This window comes from Rhincodon typus, chromosome 3 (assembly GCF_021869965.1).
Source record: "Rhincodon typus isolate 14 chromosome 3, sRhiTyp1.1, whole genome shotgun sequence".
NCBI lineage: Eukaryota > Metazoa > Chordata > Chondrichthyes > Orectolobiformes > Rhincodontidae > Rhincodon > Rhincodon typus.
Genome location: NC_063334.1, coordinates 106460159 through 106482959, shown reverse-complemented (window position 1 = coordinate 106482959; position 22801 = coordinate 106460159). Strand labels below are relative to the sequence as shown.

The 22801-nt window shown below is 41.1% G+C and overlaps 1 protein-coding gene across 2 annotated transcripts in view; it reads left to right on the top strand.

Annotated features, from left to right (window-relative positions):
* LOC109928509 (storkhead-box protein 2) overlaps positions 1-22801 on the top strand; it is a 292089-nt gene that overhangs the window by 154998 nt on the left and 114290 nt on the right. The window contains exon 1 of one of the 2 annotated variants that reach the window (XM_048595325.1): positions 14574-15019. The exons of the other annotated variant lie outside the window; for it this stretch is intronic. Within the exon in view, the coding sequence (XP_048451282.1) occupies positions 14854-15019 (166 nt within the window). The 5' untranslated portion in view covers positions 14574-14853. Of the gene's footprint in view, positions 1-14573; positions 15020-22801 lie in introns of those variants that run through there. 2 annotated transcript variants of the gene reach the window in all.

Sequence of the window (22801 nt, the reverse complement as noted above, 5' to 3'; positions counted from 1 at the left end):
TGCTTTGTCTGCCCACCTGATTTTCACTCTCTCTCTCTTTGGGGTCTATCCCCACCTATTATTTACTCCTGCCCCCGCTCTCTACCCCATCATCAGCATATATCAATCTTTTCTTAGCCCGGTCAGGTCTAAGGAAGGGTCACTGCATCCAAAACATTAACTCTGCTTTCTCACCACAGATGCTGCCTGGTGTTGAGCTTTCCCAGCAATTTCTGTTTTTGTTTCTGATTTCCAGAATCTGCAGTTCTTTGTTTTTTTCGCATAATTGAGGAGTTTTCCTTGGTTTGATCCAGTCCATGGGTTCTTTCGTACATTAGATGTCAGATTATACAGTTGTTTTACAAAGAGCTGATGAGAACTGGAAGCTGGCCCATTTCAAAATCACTGGGGCTGCATTTGATAATGCAGTAAATACAAGAACCCAATGCACAAAAAATCTCCTTACAGCTTGAAAATTCCGACCCTCATTAAGGTTTCTGCTCCCTGATGATTTATCTATCATGAGGTTGGTTTTGCCAACCCTTTGGAGTAAAAGTTAGAGAGCTGCCAAAAATAGACCAGGGATTGCAATGCACAATTAGCCCACACCTTTTGTTGTGGTGCATGTCACACCCAATACGTCCTATGTGCTCATTTACATGATTGCAGCCGCAACCAATGATATACTCACAATTGTTTGGCTAAATTTTGAAATGGAAATGCATATACAGGCTAGCACAAGTTCAAGCTAGTCTTCTAGGACTGTGACCTGTGATCTGACAGAGTTGTAAGATGGTTTTAAGGTGCAGGAATGGCACTGTTTGGTATAGAATGGTCTCTGATGTAGCATTCGAGGCCTTGGTACACTGAGATGGAGAGAGGTTCATTTCCCAAAGAACCAGGAGGCCCTACTGGCGGTCACTGTGAAGTCAGTTGGACCAGACAGCCACATAAGCGCCACATTCATTGCCACATTACTCTCTTTCTTGCAGGGCAAGTTGGCTTAAGGAAGAGTCAGCAATATTTATCTGGTTGGGGAACTTACACAGCTACATGTCCTCACACTGAAGGAGAAGATGGAGCTCACTATCATTGGAGAGGCCATGATAGTATCTGTGGCCCCAGTGGGGCTGAAAACATAGATGTTGATCGGAGTAATTAATATGAATGCAAACATGGCCATCAAAATGGCCTCAGTGCATGCATGCTGGGACTAGTGTTATAAGTTACTAGTCACAGCATACTTGCACAAGCGGCTATTTTGCCATTACTAAACCAGAATGAATCTGGCCACCACCACCAAGGGCAACTAGGAACAGGCAGTAAATGCTGGCCTTACCAGCAATGCCCACATCCCACCAGTGAATAACACAAATTGCTCAATCTCCATTCTGTCGGAAATAGCATCAAATCAGATGCTCACACATAGAGGGCCCTACTGAGGCAGGTTTTGAGTGGCTGGGAGAGCCAGGACCTGAGAACCCAACTGCGGAAGCAAAGACCAAAAGGAATGTCATAGACCGAGGGGGACGCCAAAGTTGAGGGCGCAGGCAAAGGCCAGGATCAGGTACGGGGCCGAAATCTGAGAGCAGGAGAAAAGGCTGGGACCGGAAGCAAAGGCCACTAACAGTTAAACTGACTCTTAAGCAGTGCAGCCCGGCAACTCATCGTGATGGGTGAGGGAGAGACAGCAGTTCCTGTAGACTTGGGAGAGCAACAGCAGCACTGAGCACTTTCCTCCCATTTGACTGAATGCTGTGGGCTATCTCAATAGATTATTCTTCTGGTTGGAAGGCAGCTATGTCCATTGTTTGGGAGTGATGTAGCCCTGCCTAGGGGAGTTTCTATGCCTGCTCACTCCTTGCCCCATCTAGGGATGGTGTTCCTTTGAGAAACAATGTGTATGTATATCTAAACATTCTTCTCACGTCTCTAGCCCCCTCAATCTCTTCTGATAAACAAGGTGCAGGTGGTTTAAAGGCACACCTTTTGTTTTTACCCTTCTTCCGTTGCTGCAACTCCAGCTGTGCCTTTGTCCTTTTGGATGCACAAGAACAGTGGTTCTCTGGATACTCACACACAGTGGTGCAAGAGTGTCAAGAACTGCTGTTTCTCCCTCACCCATCACGACGAGCTTCCAGGCTGCAATGCTTAAGAGTCAGTTTTACTCTTAGTGGCCTTTGCTCCCGGTCCCAGCCTTTTCTCCTGCTGTCAGATTTTGGCCCCATACCTGATCCTGGCCTTTGACTGCGCCTTCAACCTTGGCGTCCCCCTCGGTCTATGTTATTCCTTCCGGTCTTTGCTTCCACAACTGGGTTCTGAGTTCCTGGCTCCCCCAGACACTTGCACACAGTGCAAGTTGTGGAGAAGAAAAGGATGCAGACGAAGAAAAAACACAGTCACTCAATTTCACATACACACAGCCACCAGTGCAGAGACTGTGTTAGCTTTTATTTCGGTTTTGTGGCCATTTGCTCAAGAAGTTAAGTGAATCAATGAGTAAATATAATTTTAGGAATTTAGCTTACATTACAAAAAAATCCTCACATAAAAAATGTCAATATCATGAAAGAGCCTGATGATAAATATTATTATAAAAATTGCAACAGGCTATCTGTCTGTCACCACCTATGGGAGTGTTGAATCATTGAAATCTAGCAATTCCTGACAACAATGGTCTTATTGTTGATAAGCAACTTGATATCTGGAAGATGGAATTTCCTGTAATACTGTCAAAAATAATTCAATAATTTCTCAGGCTGGATGTCATGACTTGGCTTTCTTACAGATCCTATATCACAAAATTAATGATCCTTCAATTTTTGTATCATGTACAACTTGAAAGTGAAACATAAATTTAAAGGAAAGAACTAGTGAATCAGTTGGGGGTTCTGGGATTTGTGTATTGTGCTTATATTTGCCACTCTATAAAATATTTTCTTCTACTTCCGATTATTGTTTAAATTCATGTTTAAAAGACCTTCAGCTTGTTTTAAAGCTGCAAAGGATGGACAAGTGGCTAACCCTCTGATTTTCCTGTCCCTTGTTAATGAAACAAGAAAACTATGTTAACATAACATTTCTCCAACAGAAATTAGTCTTTCTAAATACTAAACAATGGAGCCTAATTTAGAGACATATTAGGGGCAAATTCTGAGTCCTCCAAAACAATCTTAATCGGCCCAGTCCAGATTAGCACTTTGGAGCCAAAGCTTGTCCCATTTCACTTATTTGTTTGTTTCATTGCTAATCCCTCACTAACATGTTTACCAAGTTTTCTGTCAGCTTGCTTATTTGAAGTAGGATGGTGTCATAAGAGTGCCTGAATGCAGAACACACAGCTTGATTTTGAAAGCTTCATGTGGCCTGTGGCGAAAAATCTGTTTTCCACTGATACATTTCTCAATAGTGCAAAGTGTTTCCAAAGGTTTTCTTTATGGCAGTTATTGGAATTGAGGTCTAACAAGTTAATCTCTAAATTCCCTGTTAAGCCATTTTTGTGTTGTTTGTGTTTCTACTGGACATATTTGGCGAGTATGCTTTAATCAGATTAGCATTTAATTCTGTGCAAGTACAATTTGTTTTGATTACTAACCCAAGACATTGTTCATGGTAGATTCAGGTAGGAGAGTTTGACAGGAAAAGGGACTGATTTATCCAAATCTAGTCCATATAAATAATTTGGAAGAATGTTCTCAGGAGAGGAGGAGAGGGATGGAGAATTAGCCTGGGACCAAGATTCACAGAGACTCAGCTGTCTTCGTAGGGCACTTAACTAGGGCGTTTGTCTAGTTCCCAGGGTTCTGGCAGAAACAGAAGACCATTCCATGTACTGCTGAGTGGGACACAGGTGGAAGTCCAGAGATCCAACCTTTGAAGGAAAGTTACTTACCTCTCACCATAAGGTATTCGATGATCTGCTACGGCAATTCAGCATTATCCCTGAGAATATGAAGGAATTTGTTTCCGGCCGGTATGGTTTCATTTTACATGGATTCAGCACTCTGCCACCTGCTTTGGATAATGCAGTAAAAAAGGGAGCTGGTATTACCATTGATCAATCTTGAAATCTCTTATTAAGAATATTAAGGGCAGTGGGACAAAAGTGGGTATTTGGAGTTAGGCATAGCAATCAGAATCTCATTGAATAGCATGAAATAATGGGATCAAGGGTTATTGGGAAAAGGCAGGAGAATGGAGTTGAGAAACATATTAGTCATGATCGAATAATGGAACAGACTCAAACGACTGAGTGGCCTAATTCTGCTCCTATATCTTATGGTCTTATGGAAACTGGTTCAAGGGGTTAGATGGCCTTCCAGTCTTGACAGCTTTGTTGAGTGTTTAAATAACTATTGTGTAGCCTCTGGTCTCCATATCCAAGAGCAACGTGTCCACCCAGGATAAAATAGTGAATCAGAATGATCTTGTGGAGGTGCCAGTCTGTTGGACAATAACCTGGTGTCGTGTGACTTCTAACCTAATCAACATGATGGTCACTAAACTCAGTTAGCCCAGAAAACCTGCACAAGAATTGTTATGTGCAATTAACCTGCATCCATTGCTTCTAATGTCCGCAAACCTTCTGCTCAATTAAATGTCGTCTGCCCCCAGTGTATACAGTTGCACTAGAGCAAAGTTTGCAGAATTGTGAGAAGTAGCACCACTTTAAACTAAAACAGAAGTTGCTAGACAAACTCAGTAGGCCTGGCAGCAGAAAGAGAAAAAAAATTAACCTTTCAGGTCATATGACACTTCTTCAGAATACCTCAAACCAGCCTGCACTACTTACAGCTACTCTCTACCTTTTAAAGGGAAAGTGCATTCTTCCTGAAGGAGATGCTGAAACGGTTGCGCAAGTGTACGAGCAAATTAAACACTGAACTATTGTGCAAGAAGCCAAAGAATTTACACTGATATTTTGCAATGCTGAGCTAAACTTAGACTTTGGGTGAGGAGACCAGGAAGCCATCCACATCATCTCACCAGAGGCAGTGGGGAGAGAAATGTGGTGATCTATCCAGCCATCTAGACCCAAACTCCAGGATGCAGTACAAAGTTCAGTGACCTCACTTGAGTTTTCAACATTTGTAAATGTACTCTTAAGTATCACAACTAATCAACTGCAGTGCTTAAAGCATACACCCCCTATAGATCACCTACCAACAATTTTTATCAACCACATCTCATAGCTAACATCACCCCCACAAACTTAGCACACCTGCAAGCTTCATGTCCATATGACCACAATAGCCACTTAAACCAAACACTTTGGACCACCCTTTCTGGCAAATGTTTCTCTCTCTGACAGGATAAGAAGGCACATAACTGCAGGCAGTAGCACCTTACTGGGGGATGGACATGGCTTCATGATCTTATCCTGATGGAGCTGATGGTGGTCACTGTCACTGGATTAATCATGACCATGATGTGGAGGTGCCAGTGTCGGACTGGGATGGGGAAGGTCAAAAATCACACAACACCAGGTTATAGTTTGAAGCAGGTTTATTTGAAAACACAACCTTTTGGAGCCTCGCCACTTCGTCAGGTGTTAGTGAGAGAGGTGGTATCAGACACAGAATTTATAAGTAAAAGACCAAAGGGTCTACCAAGAGGAAAAGTTTCTCCCTATCTTCCCTATCTATGCCCCTCAGAACTTTGTATACCTCTATCAGACTCCTCCTCGGTGTCCTTTGCTCTAAGGAAAACATCAACAGCCTATCTAGTTTTTCCTCATGGTTGAATCACTGCAACCTAGGAAACATCCTGGTGAATCTCTTCTGCATCCCCTCTAGTGCAATCACATCCTTCCTAGAGCGGCACACAGTACTCCAGCTGTTGCCTAACTGACATTATATACATTGCGCATCATATATTGCGATATATTCAGCGCCTTGAGGAATACAAGCAAGTATCCCACATGTCTTCTAAACCACCTAATCTAACTATCCTGCTGCCTTCAACATGAACACCAAGGTCCCTCTGACTTTCTCAGGTCATACTATTCATGGTGTGCTCCCTTGCCTCATTAGTCCTCTCAAAATTCATTGCCTCAGATTTTTCAGCATTAAATTCCATTTGCTACTGTTCAACCCACCTGACCAAGTCTTCTATATTGTCCTGTAGTCTAGGCCTTTCCTCCCCATTATTTACCACACCTCCAATTTTCATGTCGTCTGTGAACTTACTGAATAAGCCTATTGTTTGGATGATGATGATTATTCTTATTATTATCATCATTGTCTCGATCATTAATATATGCTGCAAAAAGCAAGGAACCAACACCCACCTTGTAATACACCACTGGCTGCAGGCTTCCAGTCACAAAAGCTGGTTCCTGCCACTAAGCCAATTTTGGAATCAATCTGCCAAACTAGCCAGGATCCTTAACCAAGCTGCCATGTGAGACCTTGTCAAAAGCCTTACTGAAGTCCACATAGACTAGATCAACTGCGTTACCCTCATATACTCACCTGTGCAAGAAATCCAGTTAAATTTGTTAGACATGATCTCCCCCTGACAAAGCGCCTATGTTTGTAAGCAAGAGATCTGAGCACAAAAACTGAAGTCCGAACGATGCCCTTCACCATGTGCCATACTACAGCATGTGGATGAAAGCAACTTTAAAATAGCAGTACAAACTACCAAACATTTGGAGAAACTAAGCAGCAGCCGGAAAACATCAATCCACAACTATTCTGAAAGTAACTAATGATTCCTTTAAATAGTATTGGTGAGGGGTGCTTCCTGCTACTGAATGCATAGTCAGCTGTGCATGTATAGGAGACAGTGTTAGCTGGAGTTTTTAGCTTAAAAATGGCACTACTGGCGTCAGTTCAGCGTTAAATGTGGACTGACCTCTGGCTGTCTGCATACTTCCAATGCACAGTGCCTGCACTACACCAGTGACCTTACTGAAACAGTATCTGCTGTGATCAGCATCAAAATTGTGTGTGCATTCTGCAGACTAATTTTGCAACGGAATACTGTGGCCAGGATCTTTAAATTCACTAACACCAACAGCTCAACTGTACCTTCAATGCTGCCTGTGGGACTTTGAAATATACAAAGTGGTGACTGATTACAATAGTGACAATGATTCAAAATATAATGAATTTTGTAAATGTGCTTTGAAGTGTGCTAAAAACCATCTAAGGTCAATCTAATTTGGTGTCATTGAGAGAGGTTAATGGATTGGCAGATGTTTGCAAAATCCCTAGCTCCAGGTTAGAAAAAAAAATTCTAGGAAATGAGTGGCTTCTTTCCTATTTTTTTGAAGATGTTCCATATTCAGGGATTGATATCAGTTGATTTGTACCTTTTTGCTCTTTTGTCAGGATGCTATTTGAATCAACAGGGAGCAAGTACAGACTCTTTCAGTATGACATTTGTGGCCATATTAGATGCTGGATTGTTATCTGTATCAACTGATCTCCCATGGTATTTGTAACCTTAACTATCAGATGCAATTTTTCAACGACAGGAGCTTTATACCATGAAAAGTAAAATGCTTTAACATAGTTAGGCGAAGTGATTCGATGCTGTGCGGACTCTCCAGCCAAATCCTATGATTTTCTGCCTGGAGCGGAACATTCCAGTCAATTTCCTTACTTGCCATCACTATTAATCAGCAGCAGGCTTTAAAATGTTGGCGTTATTCCTCTCTCAACCTGCTTCAGGATGAAGAAATTATTCAGCTGGTTACAGTAACAGCTGCTGTAAAATAAGCACGCATGCTATTCACCAACCACCTAATCCAAGCTCTAATTTTAAACAGTGCTGAATGCTTGGTGACTACATTTCCAGCTGTTAAAGTGACAAGCCACAAATTTTCTTCAATGTTCAATGAGTACTCCTCATCAGTGCTTCAAATTTATTCAGTTCAAAGTTCAAAGTTACTCAGTTCTGCAGGTAATGTTCCCGTGGTACACATAACAATGGACAGTTTAAGTAGAATTACACAGAATTTATTCCATTCAGCTGAACTATTCATGTCAGTGTTCATACAATGCACAGTACCTGCATCTCATCAGTGACCTTACTGAAGCAGTATCTGCTGTGATCATGTGGAATACTTCTAAAGTCATGAGTCTGTTTTGTTTTCATATCACTTTATTTCACATGCCTTCACCCACTTGTAGGGATGGAGATGATACCTTTGTCTATGTGCCAGGAATGAGAGTTTTATGTGCAGGAATCAAAACACTTGCATGTTTATTAAATGGTAAAATAATGTGCTCACTAACAACTGCGCATTAAAGGAAATGTACTCACAGATAAAGGAACACTTTGCTGTAGAAGTTGGTGTAACACAGTCAATGAGTTCATGGAGCAGTCTCATGCTGTTTATAATGATTACTATGTTTCGTATGCATTCATATACGTGCAAACCCACCACAGGTTTGTGATGCAGAGTAACACCAGCGTGGGTTCAAATCCTGTACCATTGAGGTCAGTATGAAGGCTGTACCTTCTCAATCCTTGCCTAAGGCATGGTGACCCTCAGGTTAAATCTCCACCAGTTGTCTTTCTGTAATGAGGGAGCAGCCTTATGGTCCTCTGGGACTATGGCAACTTTTCCTTTTTTAATTCACTCATGGGATATGGACATCTCTGGCTAGGCCAGCATTTGTTGGCCATCCCTAACAGTCAACCATATTGCCGGGGGTCTAAAGTCACACGTAGGCCAGACCAGGCAAGGACGTCAGGTTTTCTTCCCTAAAGAGCATTAAGGAACCAGATCGGTTTTTCCAACAATTGACATTGGTTTCATGGTCATCATTAGTCTTTAATTCCACATTCTTGTTTTTTAATTGAATTCAAATTCCATCATGTACCATTGTAGGATTTGAACCTGGGTCCCCAGAACATTAGCCAAGTTTCTAGATTAATGGGCTAGTGATAATACCACTAGGCCATTGCCTCTCTTTTTCTTTTCCTTTCTTCTCCACCCTCTCCCAATATTCCTGCCCATTCCTCCTCTTTAGATTTTTGAATATTTAGAAAATGTAGAACTTGTGTTGTAAATTTTAGACAGGCTTTTGGGTGTCTGCAAGTGAGTTACTTGACACATAATTCCCAATCTCTGACCTATTCTCAAAGAACAACTCTTTCTTTTCATAGTGGTAATTGCCATCTACTGGGGTTAAAGGTCCCAAAGCATTTTGACAAGCTGTGGAGAGAGTACAGTAGATAAGGTGTTAAGGTATTTGGGTGAGGTGTTAGGGTGGCAGGAAGACGGGTAAGTTGAGTGAAAGGTGTCAGTCCTTGGAAGTTTCAGATCAAGGCATTGCTTTCTCATACCTCATAACACAACTTTCAGGGTACATTTCTGCAATTGCTATATTCCATTTTGACGATCTGAGATATGGGTGCAATGTTCCACTTCCTTAAGAGATTTGGGAACAATGAAGAGAAATGTTAAGAAATACAGGGAAAACGAAAAAAGTCAGAACCTTGCATTAAGAAAAAGTTTCTGATTTTCCCTTAAGATTTAAGTAGCAACAGCAGCTTGCTGCTTGTTTCCCTGGGCCCTCATCTAAGGTTTTCTTCACCTTCTTCAACTTTTGTGAATCTCACTCAAAAAAATGTAGGTCTGAATTTTCTCATTTTTTTAGAAAATTGATTTTCAAGTGTGATTCCTTGCAGCCAGCTCTCCATTGCCCCGGTGATTTTTCTCACCTAATTAATTGGGCAACCGGCCTCCATGGTGCCCATCCTGAGGAATTGTGTGGCAGGAGACATGGAAGTGCTCACTGCTGCTGGTGCTACATATATAAACACTAGCTGCACACCAATGTAGGCCAGGAACTGCCCGTCACAATGTGGTCCTGCATCATTATCCCAAATGAAATGGTCCAGATAGGCAACTTAGCATCTTTGTTCAACCAACAAGGACCTGGACATGCTGGTAGACAGGATGGTGGAGAGGAAGGCGGTGCTTTTCATGCTAATTGGCAAAGGAGGCCACACCACCAAACTCAGCCAGCCTGAACTGAGATAGCAGCGCAGGGTCTTTGGTTTGGGTTAGCAGTTGGCGTAGGGTTGATGTGGGTTTGTGTGCTACTCTGATGCCCAGTAGTCGTAGGAGTACATAGGAGTAATGGTCGGAGGCTGCACTGATGACGTTACCCAGCAGGGTAATGAAACAATGGAGCAACAAACCAGCTCGGCGAGCCTACCAACCACAACATCCACAGTCCGAGCTACAAATCTACTCAAAAACCTTAATGGTGAAGGTTAATGATCTTCTGTGATCCACAATAGTGAGTGCCTCCATTTTCTCTCTGCTACCTCATACTCACAGGGTCACCACTCACTCTGACTCTGCCACTGCACACACATCTCACCAAGGCTCAAGGAAACTGATTATTGCGTGCATCGTGTCCACTCAGTGACTTTCTCCAACCTCATGTTCCCAAGCTACTAATCCCTTCTGGCCTCTGTGCTTCCTACTCAATCAGTCGATACATGCCACTTCTTCCTGCATCACCGCTAACTGGTCTTCCATCCACTGTCACTATACTCAGCCCATCTCTTTGTCTCACAGCAGGAGAATGGATGTTTCCACAACACCTTGACTGACCGGCCTGAAATCCCTGGACTGATTGCCCTTGACCTGTAGGGCCCTGTCTATGGCCAAACCCCTGGATTAGAATCAAATGAGGTGCCCCCTGACTGATCATAGTCCCCCTTGATGCCACTAAGGACTGGTCCCCTTTGACTTTCCCATATAGCTATTAACCTGTACATGCAGTATCTTTGCCATATGAGCTGCTGCCACATGCTATAGGTGTGACATTAATCTAGCATGGTGCTGTACAGCAGCATATTCTCCCCATTGACTTTTCAGTGCTCTGAACTGTGACAAGCTGCCTGCCTATCTCTCTATGCTAAAAAGCAAAGCCAGCCACAGAAGCTGGCAGCATCCGAGTAAATGCAAAATGAAAGAACACTAGGAAATGAAGTTGGGAGCTAGAATATGCATCCTGTATAGATGCATGAAATAAATGTGTGCCCCTTCACGCAAAGCAACCAAGTAAAAGCATGCAAGACAAAAGTGTGCAGTAGCTCCAAAGTGAAGTCCTGAAGGGCTGAAGTGAAGTGTGAGTTGTCCAAGAATAGGTACAATGATGTGGTGAGGCTGGTGGTTTGTTGATACTGACTTGTTGGATGAAGCGTTGAGGAAGATGGTGTCAATGGAACAAGCAAAGACATTATGCTGGATGAAGGCCTAGAGTAGCATGTAGTGAGCAGCTGCCCCCAGCTCTGTCTATCATAGAAACATAAAAGTTAGGACCAGGAGGAGGCCATTCGGCCCTTCAATCCTGCACCACCATTCTTCTGACCATGGCTGATCGTCCAACTCAATAGCCAAATTCTGATTTCTCCCTATAACCTTTGATCCCATTTGCTCCAAGTGCTATATCTAGGCACTTCTTGAATACATTCAATATTTTGGCATCAACTACTTCCTGTGGTAATGAATTCCACAGGCTCACCACTTTTTGGGTGAAGAAATGTCTCCTCATGTCCTTACATCATTTTGGGAATTAGCATCATCTAGTTTCTAGGGTATGGAGGGAAGAATTGCAATTTGCATAGAAATGAGACAATTTGCTTTATTAATAAGATGCAAATACCATTCATCAGCGCGATGCAATTGCCGTTCAACCCTTCAACCCTTGATGTTCCCCTATGTCAAGATTCTGATTTTTCACTTCCCTCGTAGTTTTTCACATTTATTGCCATTTCGCATGTCAAGGGAGCAGCCAAGTTCCACCCATGGATACAACAGCCTGGGTGAGTGCAGTGTCCTGGATGAAACGCAATATAGCAATGCAGGGTGAAGGTTAATCATCTTCTATGCTCCACAAATGGGAAAATTCAGCACTTTGCATCTGAAACTGAACATTAGCATTGTGTATTTATGACTATTGCTCCTTAAAGTGTTTGAAAGTGCTTGCAATGTCATATCTTCCATTATATTCTTGTTAAGGCAGTACGTGCTCCTTGTGGTGAAGTTGGTTCCTCAGACTCTGTGCTGGGATTTGCTGAATTAACATATGGACTTTGCCTTGCTTGTTGTGCTGATTCTCCGAGGGTTTTAGGTGGCTCCTGTTCATCAAATTTTTCCCCAAATCACAAAATCAGTACAAATGTTACGTAAACATATACATGTCTGCAGATGTAATTTCAAACATTTTTATGAACATTCAAATCAACATTCAGAGAATGGTTCATCTTTCTTTAAAAGTGGTCAATTCTAGCATTATACAGTACTGTCATAAGAAAGCATTGTGATTACAAAGAATCTTGCCAGAATTAGTAATGGAGGCTGGTGCAGATCATTTCAAGCTGAGGAGATGGACCACCCTCTTCTCAATTTTCAGAAAGCACTTAGAGCCCCTGGGGCCCTGTTTGGCGTAGCTGTCTTGGCTTGGCAATTGAATACTATCTTTGGTAGTTTCCCTAACATCATTGAAATCCTGTGTGAATTTTATGCCAAGTCTGTTTTAATTGTCTTAGGTTCATGCAGTCATTCCTCACCCAATCCCCTCCCCATTGTGAAGTGATCATTCTTTGTTAGTGAATTTCCAAAAAAAAGTGGAAAATGGGATCTGCATTCTTTTTCAATGCATGAAATAAGATGTGCCAAATTTCCACAACAAGATTCACATTTTCATGGGAAAACCTTGTTTCCTGCCATCTTTTCAATAAAGAAAATTCAAGTTTCTGATTAATTCTGTTGGTGCAGTTAATCTGGAGCTGGTCAAGTGCTTTTTAAATTCTTCATCTGTAACTATGAGGTAGCTGTGATTTTGTGGCTGTTTGCAATTAAATATCAACACATAAAGTTAAAGGACAGTTGGTGAGTTGGAACATTTGTTGTTTCAAGCATTCCGCCCGAAAGCTGTGAATGAAAATACTTGTCCTGAATTTTAAAATAAATATGATTTTTTTGTAAATATTAAATTCACAGTTTAATGTATGATAGTCTCTCAGCCCAAATGGAATCCTGCCAGTACACCCTTCCTTTTTGGGAAAGAATTCCCCATCCTGTTCCTTGGAGTAAATTTCAACAAAAATATTAAATCTTCTCACCACCAGCCCCCACACCCTCTCAATTTCTCTTTCTCTTTCTCAACAAAGTGCATCTAACAAATTTGAAATCTGTTCACTTTTCCATTGCTTATTTTTGTACTCAGAGGATAGGAGACATCACTGTTTCCAGGACATTTTCTACTGGTCAGTCTTTGTTTGATTTCTTTCTCTTTGTGTCTCATAAATTTGCGGGAAAGCACTTAATTATAATCAATGTGTCAAGCTATTTCTCACGTTATAGTAGACGGGCTAACTATGATTGATTAATTTTTCACAAGAGCTTTGCTATACAGTGCAGTGCAAGTATAGAGTTGCATCTGTTGCAGCTTTCCCCCTTGTGTTCCACTCTTTTATAGCACTGAATGATTTTACGTGCCAGAAAACAGCTGATCCGAAACTGAGCTTGTTGATATTGCAAACTTGAGGGTAGTTGTGTCAGTTGTTAACAGCCAGTATGTAGTTATTGTTTCTGTTTCAACTGCTATTACAGATGAATTTAATAACTTTCTAGTGTCAGAAGTCTATTACAGCTGTTGCATGAGCTGACCTGCCTTCCATGTCTTGGCAGACTGTTTTTTAACAAATAAATGTTGATTAGAAAGACACACTACCAGCAGTACTTTAGCATCAAAAGGCTCTGTTTATGATGCACTTTGGGCCACCCTAAGATATGCAGTTTTAGATGTAAATACACTAATTCTGATTATAGCTCTTGGAATCTGGCCAGGTTAGCAGTGGGCCTGAGGGTTGTACATTAAAACTGCGAAGCTTGACGGAATCAGTGCGTCTGACATAAGACAGCTCCTTGATTAGCATGGGACTGGGTGGCTGACTCGTTTCCTGCCGTTCAATAGCTGTTCACTGTATTCAGAAGCAGGGAGCCATTCATCAGTACAGCAGCCAGAGCAACACAGCAGACTCGACTCTACGCTTAACAAAATTTGAAAGCTAAACATTTGGAACCACTTGCAGTCCAGCTTTTCTCGTCCACACCGAAAAGTGGAGACCAGTCTCTGAGAAATTTCTGAGAAGAGTGAAAGAAAATATGGCTATGACGTTGGGTCTTCGTTACTTGCGTATCTCTCAGGAATAGATTGCTTCACAGATACCTGCAGGAACTCTAATCCTCAGCTGCGGACAGACATACGCTTACAACCTCTTTATGTGAAAGCAGCTGCAGGGCTTTTGAACTGGAGATTGGTTTCTGATTTATGTATTCTGCTCATCCTTTTCCACTGATTGGATTTTGTTGTCGGCAGAAGACCACTTTCGCTGTCATCAAAGCATTATTCTAATCTTGTGACAGAGGGGATTGACGTTGCATTCTACAGTTCCTGGGTGTACTGTTGGGGTCAAAACCCAAGGCTGGGTTTCTAATTTGTTTGGGCCTTTTGTTTTCTGGCTCACAGTTAGCCAAGTGCTCCTATGCTGAATTGAGCTATTGTCTGAGATCCCAAGGCTTTTCACGCTGCAAATCGCTGCCTGTTCTTTGGCTGAGAAGCCACATTATGTGCCTTTTTTTTCTTATGTGAAGCTGGAAACTATAAGCAGTGGCAATTTTAAATGAAGTGTAATGCATTGTGGGATGTGTGTAAAATTGGATCAGTCAAGGTATAGGAACAAGCCTGCAGTTCACGATGTGGAGGAGGCAGTACCAGAATATTTGCTAATTCTTCCAGCACGTTGGCTTATTTCTAATCGAATAGAGCACAGCAAGAGATATGGAACCCGATTCACATTGCTAAAGGATTAGACGCATGTAGCCTCCAAATGAAGAAAACAAGGAGTACAACCTTACGACGGGCCTGGCCTAGCTCGGATTTTTCAGACCGGGCCTCAGACCGCATTAGGTCCCGCAGCGAAAAGGACTACCGTTTGCACAAGCATTTCCCACCTGCTTTTATTTCTTCTGCATCACGGGGTTATCTGACTTCAGGTTTGTGGGCTAATTTTCTGCTTTGGGGTAGGAGCAATTAGGTTTGTCACAATGCTATTGTAACTCAATGAGTGGATGAGTGATAACATATATGAATCTGATTAATGTATAACCTGTATTTTGACTTGCTAGTGAGATACAAATTGGAATCTTCTAAAATAATCGCAGCCAAAATGTCATAATTGATTGTACATATATTGGTTTTACAGAAAAGCAGTAATTAATAACAAGATGTAATCTGTTGCCATGGCAGCATGGCAGCGCTCTGTGGATTTTAAGGATTTTACATTAATTTTGTATTAACAAAGGCTTCAATTTCTTTGTCATCCCAAGAATTAATGAATTTTTCTGCAGCGTGCAGATTTGCAGCCCCTTTTACCCATTATTCATGTGTTTTGTGAGGAAGTTTTACACACAGTGTCTACTGTACATTTGATACTTTAGTGTAGAATTACAGATCTTGGAACTGATCTGTCACCAATTGAAACTCCTTTATTTTGAAACAGTCGGTATATGTAAGGGAATTAGTGACTAGAAGTTGATTCTGTTAAATTGTTTGTATTTATTTTATAATTTACAAAACAAGCTTCAGTAAATCAAAAAGCAAATGGCTACCATATGCAACCATCTTTTGTATTGTTGTGCACTCCTTTGATTTGTGGTTTGAACAGCAATGTTGTATTTAGATGATGCAATTGACGTTGCACACATAGAGCTGGGTTTCGGTGTACGGCAGTTGTAATGCAATTGAAGCCTGATTCTGGAATCAGTGACGCTTATGACCTGATGCTAGAACAAAGGTTTAATTTTAGAGGGGAAAAATTTAAAAGTGACATGGGGAGCAACTTTTTCATACCGAGGATGGTATGGAATGAGGAGCCAGAGGAAGTGGTGGAGGCTGGTACAATTACAATATTTAAAAGGCATCTGGATGAGTACATAAATAGGAAGGGTTCAGAGGGACTAGGGCCAAATGCTGGCAAATGGGAATAGATCAGTTTAGAACATCTGGTCAGCATGGATGAGTTGGACCGAAGGGTCTGTTTCCGTGCTGTATAACTGTATGAGTCTAAATGGAACTGAGACTCTGCCAAGGAGAGAATTGCATATTGCTTAACTTTGGAATGGGTTCAAACCTACACACCTAATAACCCCTCACAAATTTAACGTAATGAAGAGGTGAACCAGCTTTGCAGGAATATTAAAACTTGTCGCATGAATGAACTGGAATTGTAAAACAGTTATAGAAACAGGAAGAATGATGTAAAACTACATTTAATGCCTAAAGTGATTTGCAAAACATAATTGTAGATCAAAGTCCAGTTTATAAACGCTGTATTCTTGAGCTCAGCTGAAATTTACAGTGGAATAAGAATTCCTTAATTTGTTTATCTTCATGAAAGGTTTGATGTACGACTTTTTAGTTAACTTGAAAATTTTAGAATTGCCATAGAAGATTAGCCCTCAGATTACTGCCAATCCCACTGTATAGTCAGCTAGTAGAAGATGGGTGAGAGCAGCTTGGGTGTTCTGTTATTCTGTGCAGAGAAATATTCGGCCTCAATTCAGCAACTCCTCACGCTTGCGATCAGGAACTAGCTCTGCAGGGAATTGTGGAAGTCTTGGTGCCAGCACACAGTGCTGTGGAGCAGTGTACTGGAGATCCAGGTTTTTATTATAACATGCTGACCTTGGATAAATACAATTCTCTATTACTAATAGTAAAGATATTTTACTCTGGCAAACCATCAAATTTTGTTTTAACGAAATGAGTGGAGCTCTTGGCTCAAATATGCAGCATCGTTTAAAAAAAAACTCCCTCTACTAAGTTCAAGTTGAGCCGGGTTTGACAGAGCTATTCTGCTTTAGTATTTGGACTACTCCAGTGTTTCAAGGAGCAAGTGCCAAGTATTTTCAAAGGAAGTAGCCAATGTAATTGATGGTTTTGGCAGCTGCAGGAAACCTATGTATGTGTTTTGCTTCAGTTGCTATAGTGGTCACACAGGAATGTTTTCAGAAAGTCCCCTAGAATTTAAGCCACATACGTGATTTGATCTGAAATAATAACAAGGATAAATGCTTTATTCATGCCACGTGTGCTTGCAAGCTGGAAATATTAAAAAAATTCAGAATTTGCACTGTGCAACAATTTTCAATTAAATTTCCTTTAATAATTATATGCTATTAGGCAAGAATATGTTCTGCCTATATTTCTGTTGTGAAAAAAATGTATTTGTGCTATTCAGCAGGAAAAAGATACACTAAGAGCCCTGCTTTTCTCTCTTGATTGTTTTCAGAAATTATAAAGAAAATGTTCACCCAATTTGTGTCCAGGAGCAGTTTTGACATTTTCACTTCATGTACGACTGTGGCTTATATTAACATTCAAATATTCATGAAGAGGTGTAGAATGGCCTTGATGTGGCTACATTCTCCTTGTCTGTGAGAGTAAATATGTGCAGAATCCTACCTTTGCAAAATAGTTTTGCAAAATAATTTGCACTTATCACCACCATTTTATTGAAGATGTGTGCATAACATTATTCTGATGAAGGTAGAATTTAAAAGTAATACGTTATGCACAGCTAGGTCTATCCCTGTTTTATTTGTGCTTTGTATTTATATAGTAATCCACAGTTAGTACTGACTTCTTTTTTCATTTATTTAATTCAGCCTGTTTGATCTTACTATCATTGCCTTCTCTTGCAAAAACTATCCAGCGCTGTGCAAGATAACATGCAGTGCAAAAAGGAGGATGTAAATTTCATCAGGTACTAATATGATGACTTTGTCTTTTTATTTTGGGTAAGATCACTTTATGACAATCAAGCAACACTTGGAAAATGGGTCCAGACTGTTTATTTTCACAGTTTTAACCTCTAACCCCCCACCATTCTGAACGGCTGCTGTGCCAAGCAATCAGAAAACAGAGCTCTAAGGGAGAGGGTTAATTACTTCATGTTGTACTTACTATGAAACACACTTCATCTAGCAGCTGACATTTTTACCTAATGATCAATATTCTTACCATAAAAATATGAATGTACTCAGGCATGGCTAAGTAATCATTCATTCATTTCCTTAAGGAAGCTACTTTCTTCACAGGAAGCCTATAGGAAGTGATCTTGTTAAAAAGCCTGCTGTGATTTAAGATAATGTGTTCTTTGTCACACATCATCTAGTACATGGGAGGACCTTGAAGCGAGTAAGTTGTTTTCCATTTGTGAAATTAACTTTAATTGTTTCTAACATTGTCAAAATCCCACTAAAATGAAAAAAAATTGGAAAGTGAAGATTGCTGTTCTGTCAAGAGTGAGTCACCTGGTAGACTTGATAAGGCAAGTAACATAATTCAAGCTGCCAGTTGTCATTGATTTGTGGTGTACCCATAAAAGAACTAAATATTCTAGAGCAGTCTGTGGACATAAAGGTGAACTATCTTCAGGGTAGTATTAACATTGTAAATGGTTTGGTGTAGTTAAGCTGTAAAAATGTCTGGACTGGCTGATTTTAATGTTGTGTAATGCTAATGTCAACATGATATTGATTCATCGTCTCTTGAGGATATTTAGTGACATCTGCATTCTGAAATCACATAAAGTGTATGTTGTGTTGATGATAATTCATGTTAAAGCATTGCCCTGTAAAAAAACTTTATCATAATAGTGCTACATTTAAAATAATGCTGAATCTCAAACCACCTTTAATCATCCTGCAAGTAACCGATGACTGTACATCAAGATTCATTTGCTGCGTTTCTAAATGTAAATTTCAACGATTGCCCTCATCCCCACACCTGACCTGACAAACATTAATTATTAGAAAAGAATAAATTTCACCAGATTTCTTAAAGCTTGCAACACCATGTGATCTGGCTGGGCATAAACAGTTAACAAAAACTGATAACTCCTTCATTTAGCATAATTTGCCAAATGGTTTTGATTGCTCCAAAACGATCATTTATTCTAGATGGCTTTATCAAAAAGAAACTTTTACAATGTCTTAAGGCATTTTTGTACAATGAGCTAATGTTCTTACCCAATATAGATAGATATGAACTTTCCAAGAAGGGACTCTGGTTAGCATTCAGGATCCAAGCGAGATTTCCAAACCCCACGTACCTAGGTCTATGGTGCCGTAAGTTGAGACTTGTAAACTTTTCACCGTACTCATTTGAGTACATGTGACAATAAAGGTAATTCAATTCAGTTCAACTCTACAACTGAGTTGACTGAAGTCAGCTATCAGCATTGCCTGAAGGTTGTGTTTAGTACCGATTGATTTGTATGGTGCTGCATTTTTTGATCCATTTCCCCGTGAGATTATCAAGCAGTTCAACTAACTATTTTACTTAGACTTTAGAAAATAATCTAGTTTTGCTTTAATTAGTGGCCTGTCTAAACATTCAACTTCAATCCTGAAGTGCTTGAATGGAAGCTGCCAACTTCCATTGGCAGAAGAATTTCCATTGGCAGAATACAGAGTTCTTCTTCATCTTGGGCAGTTCCTTGGGGTTAAGGATGACTGACTTCCATTCCAGTTCACTGGGTTCTGAAATGGTTGATAAGTTCAATGGGGAATCTGCAGACTCAGTCAGTTGTGGAACAGATCGTGTTTAAAGGGTTGGGTAGATGGGGGATGAAATTTTCCGGACCCTTGAGTGACGGGGGAAATGCTGAGAAACATGGGAAAATAAAAAAAATCTGATTCTCAAAACAGATTCCACGTTTCCCTTTAAATTTTCCAAAGCGAGTTCTGAATCTCATTAAAAAGTGAATACAATCTTAATTCCTTATATTTGCATCTCATTATTAGTTCACCTCACCGCATTAGTATGCTGTTCACAATTCTGTCATGAACTGCTAAAATAAAAATTTAGTTGTCACAGTGTTTGGAGGTTTGTACATTCTCTCTGTTGTTTCCACAGTTTGTTCCAGACAAGGGATCTCTTGATGTTGTCATGATTCAGTTGGGAGGAATGTTGCGACAATTGCGTTCCATTATTCCACAATCACAAATGTGTCATACCCAATTCAACCACCAAGATTATTGATTTGCTTGACTGATTGCTATTCAGAACAAAAGTAATTCACAATAGATTTTGTCTATAGCAAATGGTAAACAAAAGTAAATTCCTTATTATTACTATGCAACTTAAGAACAAAGAACAAAGAAAATTACAGCACAGGAACAGGCCCTCCGGCACTCTAAGCCTGCGCCGATCCAGATCGTCTATTTAAACCTGTCGCCTATTTTCCAAGGATCTGTATCCCTCTGTTCCCTGCCCATTCACGTATCTGTCTAGGTACACCTTAAGTGACACTATCGTGCCTGCCTCTACCATCTCCGGTAGCAACGTGTCCCAGGCAGCCACCACCCTCTGTGTAAAGAACTTTCCACGCATATCTCCCTTAAACTTTTCCCCTCTCACCTTGAAATCGTGACCCTAGTAATTGAGTCCCCCACTCTGGGAAAAAGCTTCTTGCTATCCACCCTGTCTATACCTCTCATGATTTTGTAGACCTCAATCAGGTCCCCCCACAACCTCCGTCTTTCTAATGTAAATAATCCTAATCTACTCAACCTCTCTTCATAGCTAGCGCCCTCCATACCAGGCAACATCCTGGTGAACCTCCTCTGCACCCTCTCCAAAGCATCCGCATCCTTTTGGTAATGTGGCGACCAGAACTGCACACAGTATTCCAAATGTGGCCGAACCAAAGCCCTATACAACTGTAACATGACCTGCCAACTCTTGTACTCATTGCCCCGTCTGATGAATGCAAGCATGCCGTATGCCTTCTTGACCACTTTATCGACCTGCATTGCCACCTTCAGGCTACAATGGACCTGAACACCTAGATCTCTCTGTGCATCAATTTTCCCCAGGGCTTTTCCATTTACCGTATAGTTCGCTCTTGAATTGGATCTTCCAAAATGCATCTCCTCGCATTTGCCTGGATTGAACTCCATCTGTCATTTCTCCGCCCAACTCTCCAATCTATCTATATTCTGCTGCATTCTCCGACAGTCCCCTTCACTATCTGCTACTCCACCAATCTTAGAGTTATCTGCAAAATTGCTATCAGACCATCGATACCTTCCTCCAGATCATTTATGTATGTCACAAACAACAGTGGTCCCAACACGGATCCCTGTGGAACACCACCGGTCACCGTTCTCCATTTTGAGAAAATCCCTTCCACTACAACTGTCTGTCTCCTGTTGCCCAGCCAGTTCTCTATCCATCTAGCTAGTACACCCTGGACCCCATGCGACTTCACTTTCTCCATCAGCCTACAATGGGGAACCTTATCAAACGCCTTACTGAAGTCCATGTATATGACATCCACAGCCCTTCCCTCATCTATCAACTTTGTCACTTCCTCAAAGAATTCTATCAAGTTGGTAAGACATGACCTTCCCTGCACAAAACCATGCTGCCTATCACTAATAAGCCCATTTTCTTCTAAATGTAAATAGATCCTATCCCTCAGTATTTTCTCCAGCAGCTTCCCCACCACTGACGTCAGGCTCACCGGCCTATAATTACCTGGATTATCCTTGCTACCCTTCTTAAACAAGGGGACAACACTAACAATTCTCCAGTCCTCTGGGACCTCACCTGTGCTCAAGGATGCTGCAAAGATATCTGTTAAGGCCCCAGCTATTTCCTCTCTCGCTTCCCTCAGTAACCTGGGATAGATCCCATCCGGACCTAGGGACTTGTCCACCATAATGCCTTTTAGAATACTCAATGCGTCCCCCCTCCTTATGCCCACTTGACCTAGAGTAATCAAACATCTATCCCTAACTTCAACATCCGTCATGTCCCTCTCATCGGTGAATACCGACGCAAAGTACTCATTAAGAATCTCTCTCATTTTCTCTGACTCTTCGCGTAACTTCCCTCCTTTGTCCTTGAGTGGGCCAACCCTTTCTCTAGTTACCCTCTTGCTCCTTATGTCCAAATAAAAGGCTTTGGGATTTTCTTTAACCCTGTTTGCTAACGATGTTTCATGACCCCTTTTAGCCCTCTTAATTCCTCGTTTCAGATTGGTCCTACTTTCCCGATGTTCTTCCAAAGCTTCGTCTGTTTTCAGTCGCCTAGACCTTATGTATGCTTCCTTTTACCTCTTTGCTAGTCTCACAATTTCACCTGTCATCCATGGTTCCCTAATCTTGCCCTTTCTATCCCTCATTTTCACAGGGACATGTCTGTCCTGCACTCTAATGAACCTCTCTTTAAAAGCCTCCCACATATCAAATGTGGATTTACCCTCAAACAGCTGCTCCCAATCCACATTCCCCAGCTCCTGTCGAATTTTGCTACAGTTGGCCTTCCTTTCGAAGCACTGTCGTCTTTAAGATATACCCCTTTAAAATCCCAAACACAAACACATTAATTTGTGAGTAAGACAGACAAAAACAGAGAGTTTGACGCAAATATTTTGGGAAAACAATATAAACAAAGAAAAGCAAATTTTGTTGTTCAAGAGTCCTAACCGTGTGGGGTGGGATGAGTTTTTTCTCTTAGTTCTTTTGATTTTTTTTGTAGTGATGTTAGCACAATATTGTCTGCAGAGTGACGGTCAATCTTTGATGTAGTTTTTATTTTCTTATGTTCGAACTGTCTCTTTTCAGAGTCTCAGAAATAGTAGGAACTGCAGATGCTGGAGAATCTGAGATAACAAGGTGTAGAGCTGGATGAACACAGCAGGCCAAGCAGCATCAGAGGAGCAGGAAAGCTGACATTTCGGGCTATTTCCGAAGAAGGGTCTA